Below are 12,240 nucleotides of genomic sequence, written 5' to 3'. Positions count from 1 at the left end.
CTGAATCATTTTGTGTGTGCATTAACACTGCATTTTACTGCATTGATGCTGCATTTTTCCACATGAATGGTGCATTAATAGTGCATTTTTATGCATTAACACAGCATTTTTAATCATTTTGACATTAATTTTAATCATTTTGCATGGTGGAAAAATACTACATCTGCACAGTGCTTTCAACTCTCTGAATTTCGCCAGGTGAGCTTCTAAAGTCGTGCGATTATCTTGACGAAATTCATCTAATTCATTGTCAAGTTGAAATCGTGCGGCTTCAGATACGGGAGCTTTGTTTTCTCTAATGATCTTCCATAATTTTGAAGGTTCGTATTCAATATCTACTTCACCATCGACTTTAATTTGAAGTTTGGATTCAACGAAAGCTGAAGTTGGAGGATCCATGCGATTGATTAAGAAGTTCGTAAGACATTCTTTGTTAGCGAGATGTTCTTCAATAGTTATGTCGTCAGGTTGGTTAGGTGAGGTAAGGTATTGGTCAAGGCATAGATTTCTCAAAGATCGCTTAATTCCAATAGCCCAATGAGTATAGTTATTCTTTCCCAGAATGACGGTGGCTGATATTTTACTTAAGTTAAAATTTAAGGCAATGGCAAATTCTTTTTGAGTAGTTGGCGTAATTTGACTGGATGGATTATTCATGATGGCAGATGATTTGTTTTGAACAGTATGGTTTGAATTGAAAGATTTTTCGGAAGGGCTCGTTGAATTCAATTCTTGATTATCAAGAACAGTTTGGAGATCGTCGGTGGGATCGGCAGAAGAATTAGTCGGTGAAGGTGCGTCAATTGGTGAGGACATATACGATGGTTATGAGTCGAGTTATTCTCTCGCTACCATGAGAGAATCTAAAGAAACTCGAGACTCCTTATAAAGGAGGTCTTTAACACCAGAAATCAGGTGTGGGTCTACACGGTTCTGAACACCAAAGACAAGAATGATAACACACCTAAATAGGTGAGATGGAATAAAAACAAGAGGTACGCCAGTTTTCCTCAGTGAACTGATAAGATTATATTTCATATAGTAAGATATCTAACCTTTAACACCAGAAATCAGGTGTGGGTCTACACGGTTCTGAACACCGAAGACAAGAATGATAACACACCTAAATAGGTGAGATGGAATAAAAACAAGAGGTCTAATAACATGTTTATAATAGAAAAGCAATCAACAACAGTTATGATTTGAGTATGAAGTGAGAAGAAAGGACTCACACGCCAGTTTTCCTCAGTGAACTGATAAGGAAAACGTGGCGTGGTATGAGGCATTAGTTTCTATTTATATGTGATACTATGATGATAAATAAAGTTAGGTTTGATGTTCTGTATTAGGTCATGTATTGTACCGGTTGAATTGTACCGTGTTGGTTGGCGTGTTTGAAATTTTAACTGTATTCTTACAGCGCTGCTCAGTGATTCACTGTTTGAAAGAGGTATGACGCCGTCGACGGGGGTGATAGAGACGGTGGTTAGTAATTGTTTCAGGTAGAGGGACCGTGTGCGTAATGGTTGACGGCGAGGCTACGATGTTCGTGTTGGTTTCAGGGGAAGAGACCAGGGTTTGTGGTGGTTTCAGACAAAGGGATCAGTTTGTCTATGGTTGGAAACGTTGGTCAGCGTTGACCGTTTTTGTTGGTGTACAGGCGCTGCAGCCGTGCAGCGTCTGTACACTGGTGTGCGGGTGTGGGTGTGTACAGGGGTGTACAGTGCCTCAAACTGTGTGACATATGTACATGATGTAAAAAAGTCACGTGATTTTCCGCAAATGGGAAATCAAAAATCCCCACGGAAAATCAGATTATTTCTGTAGTGTACAGTAGATTTCAAAAAGGTTGAAATCAAGAAATTTTTTAAATCGACTCGTGAGCCGTACGGCAGGCTGCGGCCGGCAGTAAAGTTGAGATTAATCACGACATCTGCCAAACTTACATGCCAGATCCCCTGATATACAGAAGCTCACTGCGATAAACTTGTCTTCAAATATATAATTTTCTTGGGTTCTTCAAGCCACAGTGTCCCAATGGTTCAAGCTGCCTCTTTCATGACGGTTACGCTGGGTTAGCTTGACATGTTTGAGTTGGTGTGCGACTCGTCTTCTTTCAGATTTGTAGTGTAATTTTTTTGTTAAAAGGTTGTTAGTTCACATTTCAACTAACACCAAAAGTCTGATTAACACGTCTGTCTCGTTCTCAGTGTCTTATTTTTCATGCCAACAAGCAAAAAAAGAGACTTGTGAAACAAGAAATATGGAACAAAAGACAAAAGAAGAAGCCGAGTCAAACCCCAGTTTCCACTTTATAATGGGCCCAGCACGAGCCTCAAGACTCGTGCAAACCTCTATGCCAAATTGATTTACAGCCGTTGTGAGAACTAACGGTATTTTTTTTTATTTTGTGTTCTGTCGAGATTTAATTCAAAACTTGTAAAAACTAGAATCAACCCCTTTTAGACCATGGGTACTGTGAGATAGAAGCATATTGCAGGAGCCAAAACAAGGCTTAGGCCTGTGAGATCAAAAAAAACTGAGTTTTGGACCAAAGATTAAACTCTAGTTAAAACTTGGCGACACCCATCACCTCAAAACTTACCAATAGTTCTCACAACGGCTGTAGTGCCAATCAGTAAGGACCAGGCGTGGAAGTGAGGTCGTCGCCGTGAAAGGAGTATTGTTAGTAGGCTCGTTTTAACCGGGTTTTCAAGCAATTTTTTCAAAAGTGGCTTATAAAGCACTTTCAAACGTTGTTTAGGCAAGATATATGATTTTTTATCTTCAAGCCTCACATGGTTTCAGTGAGGCTTGTGATCAAACATACTTCTATTGCAAGGAACTGATGTAAATCAGTTCTCTAATTCAGTTGCTCTTTGCTCCATTGCAACACATTCGTGAGGTCCTAAAAATGGAGCTCACGAATGCGTTGCTATTTGATCTTTTTTGACTCTAAGAATATGATTTTGGCACATTTGATAGTGATGCAACCTGTGCATCTTTCCCTCAAGGATGATTTTCACAGGCTTTTTAAGCTCAAATGAGAAAGAAGATCTATGGGTTTTGGAAGTACATCCATCACCAGAGGCAAGGGGAGTTCTGTGAAAGGTGTGCTTATGGAATATAAGGACACACTGTAAACATCATTCAACTTCCCCAATTTGGCAGAGGAAAATGATTAATAGTACAGTTTTTCATAAAAGAATCTAATACTGCACACCTGGGCCATTTCACCCACACTACATATGTGCAGCAAGCTAAGTCAATAGTTGTCTATCATGTACATACAGGTCTGCTCAGTTTTTTGCCCATCAGAATAAATAAATCACATGTTATACCACATGTAACTTTTTCAACTTTGAATTTTTTTTCCCAAAAATTCACTACATATAATTCTGTAGCTGCTCAGGCAATATTGTTGAAGCTATGTCTTAGTAACAGAAAGTGTGTTACATGCAGTTGAGTTGATGAGATCACACCAAAACATTGAGTCAGTGTATGTAGTCAATCTTTTGGAAGCTTTTTTCAATCTGAAAGAAGTTACAGCATGTATTACATATGAATAACTTGTCCTGATGAGCAGATAACTGAGCAGAACTGTATGTACATGATAACCACATATTCACTGAGCCTGCTACACATATGTAGTGTGGGTGTTATGGCTCAGGTGTGGAGTGATAGACCATTTTATGACAAATCATACTCCCAATCATTTTTCCCTGCCCACTTGGGGAACCCGAATAATGTCTGCAGTGGACACCTATAATTCATCCTTTCTTCCTTCCTCAGGTATAATTAGTTCTGAAGCCATATCTATCTATAATCGGAAATATCTGCTTCAATCAAATTTCATGCGTTGGCTATTAACAACATTGATAAGTAGGGATCGGGATGATTAAAATATCACCATCAAGCTCAGCATTCACCAGTCTATCCATTGTAACATCAAGAACATTGAGCATGGTTTTAGATAGGTCAGCGAGTGACATCCTTCTGCATGTCACTTGCGCTCTACATGGAGCTTTGGCTGATCCTTGCCAATCTCAAAGTCAAAATCTAGTCTTGAACTGGAAAAGTTAGCAACAACGCGCAGGTTTCGGGCCGAACTGCGCCTGGTCCTTAGTATGTTTGGTATCAGACCAGACGCTCATCAGGAATATGTAAATATTTTTATAAGATCCGGCCTGTAAGTTTGACAGATGTCAAGATTAATCTCAACTTTACTGCCTGCCGTACGGTTCACGAGTTGATTTTAAAAATTTCACGATTTCAACCTTTTTGAAATCTACACCACGGGTAGGCACGGGCGGCCGGTGGGCCGCCTGGGTGGACTGCCTCCAGACCGCCCATCCTTGCAGAGGCTGGGCAATCTCAAAGTAGGCCCCACGCGGACGGATGTCAGGCCGCCTAAGTCAAACTGTCCCCAGGCCGCCAAAGTCTCGTACTTCGGCCGCCAAAGTCTTGTACTCAGAGCGTGAAACGCTTGTACCCAGGCCGGGAAGCTCTGCTGAAGCGCTGGCTTCAGGCCGCCTGCAGCACGCCTGAGAATGATCTGACCGTGCCACAAAAGCCCGGCCACGGTACTCAAAAATGGGATATCTGTCACGGGCTCCTGCAATAAATGGTGGACCAGGCTGGTGATAAACAAGCCCGCACAAAATTCGGGTCACCAGGAATGACCTGCCCCGGACGACGGATACATCATTGGAAATATACTCGCGGTACTCCAAATATCGTAGCGGGAAAATCAATACGTTCTTTTCATTGCGGCAATACACGATGCGAGGGAAGAACAACAGTGGAATAAAAGAAGAACAAATATATATTGAATGGCACCCAATGCCGTGATAGTGCGACAGCGCTGGACCCCAAATAAACCTTATTACCAAAGTAGGTGACATTGCAATCATACCGAGGTTTCCCCTTGGTCGCCTAACACTTCGTCATCTGCCGCATTTCCTAGTGCTTTGGCACCTTCGACGCCTCCGCCAGAAATCCCCTCCATGATTTCCGCGTCCGTTGGTAATGCCAGCGCGTAGTTCTTCCGGATCTCACCCCAACCCCTCTTGCCGTTGAAGATCTCTTGATCATTCTGATATATAATGTCATAGAAGCTACCCAGCCACATTTGGTGAGCAATCACACCAATGAACGCATGAACCAGGAGACCCTGCTCAAAATGACTTACGATGTGGTGTAGTCCGGTACCTCCTTTTCTTTTTCACGTGGATCATCAAGCCGTTGGTCCACCTCGGCCCATATATTTGAACCAGAAGGGGTTTGTCGAAGACGGGTCGCCTCGCGTCTCTACAGGACAAAACCATAGTCATTAGCCCAGGTGATTATATCACCGTCTCCATGACATGATTTCATGACTCACCAGGTAAGCAATCCTGCCTCGAGTCGCCTCGTTGACTGAGCTCCAAGCGGCGATTTGATCCACAGACTCGGTGATGAGGCCACATTTGAGCGCAATCTAGACAAATGTGACATGTCAGTAGGCTCGTCCAGAGGGTAGGTGTGACTTGACGCTTACCCGATGCCACAACGCCATGAGAGAAGGCACTGGAACAACTTTCACCGGACCGTTCTTCTGGTTGTGGACATTGGTTAATAACTGGATCTTGTGTAATGTCAGCGTCTCCATTAAGGTCACTTGACGAGGCACTGACCAATAGGTGCATCTTTTCTCAGGCGTGCTTGCCTGCGTCCTTGATGGCAGTAGCGTACTTCTTGACACCTTCGCCATCATTAACTCCGCGGATTTGCTTGGGAAGATGTAAAGCAATCCAATCTTCTTTTTGTTCCTCCGCCACACGCACCTACCGTGTCCCAGAGAGAAAGTGATCAGGTTACTGTAATTTATATCATCCACTATCATTCACTCACTCTCACGCGATTAAAAAGTGATCTTTGAAGAAAGTTCTTGCTTCCATCCTCGAGCTCAGTGTAAGACTGAAGATTGGCTTTGGGCATCAATTCAACTGATACTTCGCTCAGAAGGGCCTGCATTGAGATGAGCATGTCAGTGCTTTGCATAAGAATCAACCTGGGACATTCTTACTTTCAGCTGTCGTGATACCTTCCACTCGGATACCACGGCCGTGCGAGCGACTTCAGTAGAGGCAGTGTTTGCCGATGTGGAAGGGATACCTTGACTGGCGTTTCTAGTCTGAACCACGTCAGTGAGATCACTCACATTGGCCATGAGGATTCTGAATTTGTTGGTGATATCCCCGTGGAGCGTTTCCATTTGTTGGGCCATTTGTGACACCTGGTCGCTGAGATTAGAAAGCTGCGATTGAGTGCAGGCAACATTGCCACAAAGAGCCAAATGGCAAAAGTCATCGCCAAATACCTACAAATTTAAACCGTCAACATCATTGGACATCATCTTGATACAAGGAGATACACATTGACCTCTCCCATTTCCCGAGCATACTCAGCATGCCTATTACTAAGCCCAGCGGAGGATGTGATGCCATCAATAAACGCGCGTTCGGCCGGGGTGAGGAGTTGGAAATTGTCACCAGGTTGACCTCCTGCTCCGTTCGGGTGGGAGATACCTGACGAGTTGAAGTTATCTGATGGGACTTCTTCGGATGCTGAGACGAGGGATTTTGCATGCTTGGCCGCAGGCTGCGACTGGAACGGTGATGGGCTTTGCCGACGTTTAAGGCTATCGGCCGGCTGCCGCGGAGGTGAGGAGTTGCTATCGGCAGGTCCCTTACCTGCCGCCGTGGTCAAAGCCTTGGCCTTGTGACGACGACGAGCAACAGATCCAGTTACTGAAGCTCCACTGTTAGTACCTGGATTAGGCCGGTCCACACGTTGCGAAGAAGCCCGACGGTCATCTGCTTTCGACCCGATTAAATATGATGACCTCATGTCCTTGAGATACGGAGGTTGGATTAGAACTCACTTTGAGGAGTTCTCAACTCCTCATGATTGTTGAGACCATGTAACGAAATGCCACTGGAAGGTGTTTCAGACCCTCCAGTGGCATTATTCATACCGGGCTGGGGGTTGAGGAGGTCGCCTGATTGGGAATGACAATTAGAATGTGAAGCCAAATAACTTCAGAGAAACCTCACCGAATGCACTAGGTGCCATACTTGGCGATTGAAATGAAGAGGTCTGGATGGTTGATGTTCAAGTGCCCCATCGTGAGATCATTGGAGGCAAGGTCCAATGAATTTGACCTATTCCACTCTCAGACAAGATTAGGGCCAAAAAAAGGCAAAATGGACTTTATATAAATACGTGGTGCTGAAGATATTTGAAATATCTTCAGCACGCTCTCCGAACATCAAACCAGCCTACAGTCGAAATGTCTCAAAGCCCATTACCTGGCCAAAGGTCAGTGGTCATCCAATTCCGAGATTGAACCCAGATAGCTCATGGATTGCTGCTCAAATACTTTAGTGACGTGGCGAATGACCCAGACAGCCAACAAAATACCGTGGATTCGACTCACAATCCCCTTCCTATAGCTGAAATGGACGACACGGTGATCCCCAATTCGTACGCCACTCCCACACACGCGATCTTGGCGCCTGTGATGTTTGACCCACATCCCGGTCACGATCGTGACCATGAAGCTGCAGATGGTAAGGTCTTTCTTTTGACTCAGCTTAGTCCTCTCTAACACTGAAAACATTTGCATTTCGTTCCAGCTTTGGCCAAAGACGAAACTGATCAATTCCGGCGTCGCAATATCTCATACGCAGCAGTCCGACGTTTTGTAGGGACGCCCCTCCGAGAGTACTTGATTTTTACTGGCCTGTCTACGATGGAGAGAGCCAGAGTTCTCCGTATTCTCTCTGGCCAATCAATCACCAGTTTCCTCATCTTTCTTTTCCCCGACCTCATCACACCTCAACAGATGTATGCGTGGGGTATACCGTATGGGGTAGCAGCGGAGCTCATATTACACGCTGAAGGTTTCTACCAGAAGCTCTTACAAAAAGAAAGGAGATACAGAGCTAGATCACTTGAATTGTAATTGGGTAGCGCGATTTTGTTAGATGTATTTGACATAAATCTTGCAATAAGGTCGCAGACCTTTGCTACTTGAAATATAAATTGTTCGACTCAAAGAACCATTCAATCATACAATTATGATTGATAAGCAATGTGAGATACACCGCCAGGCATGGAAAGATGAACACATTGAATCTACTGTAAAGCGCCATAGTATGTTCTCAAGCGCGAAGAAAGATCCCCAATGGTCTTTTGCTGGCCAAGTCTGTTGAGTGGAGGTCCGGGCTTGATGACCTTGTCCATGTAGCGCTCGTTGAGTTGAACCAAGGAACTTAGTCTGGTAAAATTCCTGGATGGCTCTTGCGATGGTAGCGTGCAATGACGGTCCTTGTTACCAAAAAAAAATCGCACTGACAGTGCCATCACAAGCCCCGTAGTCAATTATAACACTGATGTCCGCCAGGAAGAACCTTCCATCAACCACATCAAAGCCTTTTGCTTTGCTAGCGAGTCTTCCGTCTTTAAATATGGGAATTGACAAGAGAAAAGTGGCAGGGGAGGTGTCATGATCAGCATGGGGAGTATTATGGAATTGGTTCATAGTGAAAGATAAATTGCCCGCATGGCCATGCGCAGTCCCTTCACCCGGCTCGGTGGAATGAAGTTGGCCAAAGGAAGGTATCTTTAAAGGTTTCATCTGGTCTTGAGCTTGTTTGAAAAAGTGCTCGGATAAGTATGAGTATTGTCATGCGTAAAACGCTTCAAGCCTTACGCGAAAAGGCAAGCGTTTCCCCCTTGATCCAAGAGGTCTTTGTTGTCTTGAATAAATTGTCGGGGAGCATAGAGGCCTTGTAAGATGATACCAAGTCATATCAGTTGTACCCACAGGATGAAGAGTGTATTCCAGTTTCAATACATACCGTAATACTCTAATGTCATGAACGCTGCCCGCCATCCTATGACCCCCATGTAACCTCCTTTCATAGCGGCATTCAAAGTCACCGGATTACAGTAAATTTTTTCTTCCACAAGGTATTTCAAGACTTCTTTGAGTTCTTCCAATTCATCTTGAGACATGCTATCGAACGGGGTGAATTTGATGATTGCAATTATAGCCCCATTGTTCCGGTCCGTGATGATACATAAGCCTTTGTAACACGTGAAGGTTGATGACTGATTGGCCAATTTGACTATAGCACGCGTGCTGAATTTAGTCTCTTTGAACACTTGACAAACACTGTGATAGAAGGGCTTTTGTCCTATATGATATGTCACGTATGTTTCAATAGCTTTCTTTCGTCTTTTGGAGTTTTGTGAAACTGGCGCAATATTGCAATGTTGATCCTGTAATGTTCAACATGGAAATGTTGTTAGTGAATGATGGTTTGGTACGGCATGTACCATGACTCGATTCTGATATAATGATGGATGAAATATAATGGAAGTGAAATTTCAAATTGGTAGGTGGTCATTTACTATGACTTGCCATCCAATGCGGTCAAACATTGAGAAAAAAAAGGAAATTCAAAAGGAATAAGATGAGATATCATGTTGTATGGACTGAGTGGCCGACATCTACTATGTCTGGCCATCCATCATGATTAGGGGATAAGGACGAAATGATGGGGATGAGAAAGAAACATGTGAATCACATGAAGAGACTGGTCAAGCAGTTACTTACATCCTTTGTGTTGATAGGATCATGGTTGATGTCGACTTGGTCTGTTGGAGAAGTCGCACATTCCATTTTGAGGACGAAGCAATAAACTTCAAGTCATATCTACGAAAGAAAACAACAAATACTTACCAGAGCTTTGCTTGTTTGGCCTGGCCGGTTGCGCAGGATATCTGGTGGGGTGCTGTGGTGGAAGTTCTTGACCTAAATAATAACGCATTTAAAGTGAGATGGGAAGAGAGACTGGGAGTATCTGGATGAAGGCTAACCAGTGACTCTAGCGATGTGAAAGTTGATGGCATCTGGTTTGGCAGGATGCGATTTTTGCGAAGTTAGAGATGCCTTCGATGTGTGTCGACGTTGGTATGATGCAACAGCATACATGGTTATCAATGCAGGATCAAGGAAACTAATGGGAAGACTAAAAAAGTAAATAGCCTCTATTTAGAGGAGAGAAAAAAAAGGTGTGATGGGAAAACCATCACAGGGAACATAGATGACGCCTCGCCTGGATATGGAGAGCCCTGAAGCCGCGGCGTTGAATTGACTTCACGATTCACCCCCTTGGCCACCTCAGGGACATACGGTTGGGGCTGTTTGGGCTCATCCGCCAAAACAATATGAATCATTCGTCCGTCTGACACAGGCCCACGTGTCTCAATGTCCACACCAGTCAGGAAATAAATTCTTCAGTAGAACTTCTCAAACCATCGTATCACAACATAGTCATTTATGTGACTATGTTGAACAATTAACCAACTCATTCCACGTCTGATTGTTTGAATTGTGTATTTTTAACAGGGAGAATAGCATCCTCATCATGAAGATGAGTGAAAGTACAACCGTTGTAGGGTAGAAGCGTTATATATTTATAGTCAAAGTAAACAGAAGATGGCCCAATTGTAAAAGTAATCTAACAGATATCATATGACTCTTGTTTGTTAGTAATATCATTAATTGACGCCGATTGAAGTAGCTTCTAACTATGAAAAAGGACATTAAAAAACATGAGGTCCTTCATCAAATCAATGGTGTAATTCGAAACTGGCTAAATGGAAAACACACTGAAGGTTTTTGGACTCCATCGCCACATATCAACCCCAAAATAGCTTGTTCGTTGCCCTTGGCGGCCAAATGTTGGAATACATGGGTAACGCTTGCAATTCGGCCAAGGAAGATATTTGTTCCTTTGGATCTTTCTTCAAAAAGAGCGAAATTGTGTCGCACATGGTTGCTGACATCGTGCGAGGGAATTTGAGATCACAGGTGATAATCGGGTTGTCTGAGCAGTTGGGATGCATGCCTAAGTGGATGCCAAAGCAGAGCTTTAGCTATATGAATGTATAGCATGAATGAATCAGACACTTACTCGGATGGAATGCCTTGCGATACGTGGATAAGTAATACAACAATATCCCGAGACACCACCAGTCCACAGATGTTCCATACTGGCCTCCCCCTAACATTTCGGGCGCTCGACCTTCGGATTCACCAAATTCCCCAGAAGACATCCCATTCGAGTCCAGGAGAGTACAACTGTCGAGCTCCACTAGTTGTATGTGGTACCCCGGATTGCATATTATCCCAAAAGCATTGAATGCACGCAAGATGGCACCGTGGCCATGGACGTGGTCCAACGCTTCGGCGAGTTGTAGTGCGTAATGACATGCTTCAGCTTCCGAGATGTTTCGCTCGCCTGCGAGGTGTTCTAGATTTGGTGTATCATGATCGTAAGCGAAGACTAGATTGATGCGGTATTTGTCTAGAAAATGGCCAAGATAAGTTGGAAAGCCGGCATGATTTAGCGTTTCCAAAATAATAATACGTTCATTTATCAACTTGGCGAAGTTCTTTCGTTCTTCTACATCATTACTAGGTTCATATCCCTTCATAGCCACCACTGCGCCATCAGCTTTTCTTCGCGCCTGTTGGCATTTCATATAATAACCCCATTTAACGTTTAGTACCGGCTTGAAGTCCAAAGCTGATAAGGAGTCGGGTGTGAACAATGGTCAAATTCTTTTCCAGCTGAGCCAGCCTGGCTGTTTGCAAGGTAGATAAATCAGATCCGCTTCCGAAAAATCGGAATAATCTGAGGAAACTGATTGTTCTGATGGTTCTGCAGGATCTGATGGATCTGACGATGGGCGTTTGTGGACACCATCAGCATCACGCGCTTCATAATGTGATAGAAGATCTGTGGTGCCAGTAGAATTGAAGGACAACGATATCGAACTCAAAGGAGAACAATACTGGATGACTTGAGATTTGTCATGAACAAACCATTTTGAACTGGGTATCATACCCTTCCTGCATGTGTCTTTAAAGTTCATACACTTGCTGATAGAACGTGCAAACCATGACCAAGCATATCATATCCATGGTCATATGATATGATTGGTCATCATCACCTGAATAAAGTGTAACCGAGCAAGATGGAAGGTTATGACCAAGGGCTCAACAATGAATATCTGATCATTTATGGGATACAAAGTTGAATCCGGGAACGGTCCCGGATTTTTTCCCAAATTTCCAAATTTCCAAATGGAGTTGAAATTTGGGAAAAAAGAGGTGTAATG

General features: G+C 43.6%; 4 protein-coding genes across 4 annotated transcripts; 1 reads left to right on the top strand and 3 right to left on the bottom strand.

The window, feature by feature from the left end:
- Positions 1-4,909: 4,909 nt before the first annotated feature.
- Positions 4,910-6,891, bottom strand: MELLADRAFT_61044 (uncharacterized protein; the record flags this gene model as incomplete). Its single annotated transcript, XM_007407048.1, is given in 9 exon segments — positions 4,910-5,186; positions 5,212-5,310; positions 5,355-5,479; positions 5,540-5,714; positions 5,734-5,825; positions 5,893-6,009; positions 6,068-6,175; positions 6,203-6,361; positions 6,424-6,891. The coding sequence occupies 9 exon segments, from the start codon at positions 6,889-6,891 to the stop codon at positions 4,910-4,912; spliced, it is 1,620 nt and encodes a 539-aa protein (XP_007407110.1).
- A 442-nt stretch (positions 6,892-7,333) lies between these two features.
- On the top strand, positions 7,334-8,008 carry MELLADRAFT_104045 (uncharacterized protein; the record flags this gene model as incomplete). Its single annotated transcript, XM_007407294.1, has 3 exons — positions 7,334-7,362; positions 7,429-7,613; positions 7,680-8,008. 3 exons carry the CDS (start codon positions 7,334-7,336, stop codon positions 8,006-8,008), a joined length of 543 nt encoding a protein of 180 aa, XP_007407356.1.
- An 887-nt stretch (positions 8,009-8,895) lies between these two features.
- On the bottom strand, positions 8,896-10,045 carry MELLADRAFT_61042 (uncharacterized protein; the record flags this gene model as incomplete). Its single annotated transcript, XM_007407047.1, has 4 exons — positions 8,896-9,330; positions 9,668-9,708; positions 9,794-9,865; positions 9,931-10,045. The coding sequence occupies 4 exons, from the start codon at positions 10,043-10,045 to the stop codon at positions 8,896-8,898; spliced, it is 663 nt and encodes a 220-aa protein (XP_007407109.1).
- Positions 10,046-10,755: 710 nt separating this feature from the next.
- Positions 10,756-11,843, bottom strand: MELLADRAFT_104043 (uncharacterized protein; the record flags this gene model as incomplete). Its single annotated transcript, XM_007407046.1, has 3 exons — positions 10,756-10,964; positions 11,265-11,645; positions 11,804-11,843. 3 exons carry the CDS (start codon positions 11,841-11,843, stop codon positions 10,756-10,758), a joined length of 630 nt encoding a protein of 209 aa, XP_007407108.1.
- Between the last annotated feature and the right edge of the window lie 397 nt (positions 11,844-12,240).

Source organism: Melampsora larici-populina, assembly GCF_000204055.1.
Source record: "Melampsora larici-populina 98AG31 unplaced genomic scaffold MELLAscaffold_8, whole genome shotgun sequence".
Classification (NCBI taxonomy): Eukaryota; Fungi; Basidiomycota; class Pucciniomycetes; order Pucciniales; family Melampsoraceae; genus Melampsora; species Melampsora laricis-populina.
The sequence above is the reverse complement of the archived record's forward strand: the minus strand, read 5'-3'. Positions and strand labels throughout refer to the sequence as shown.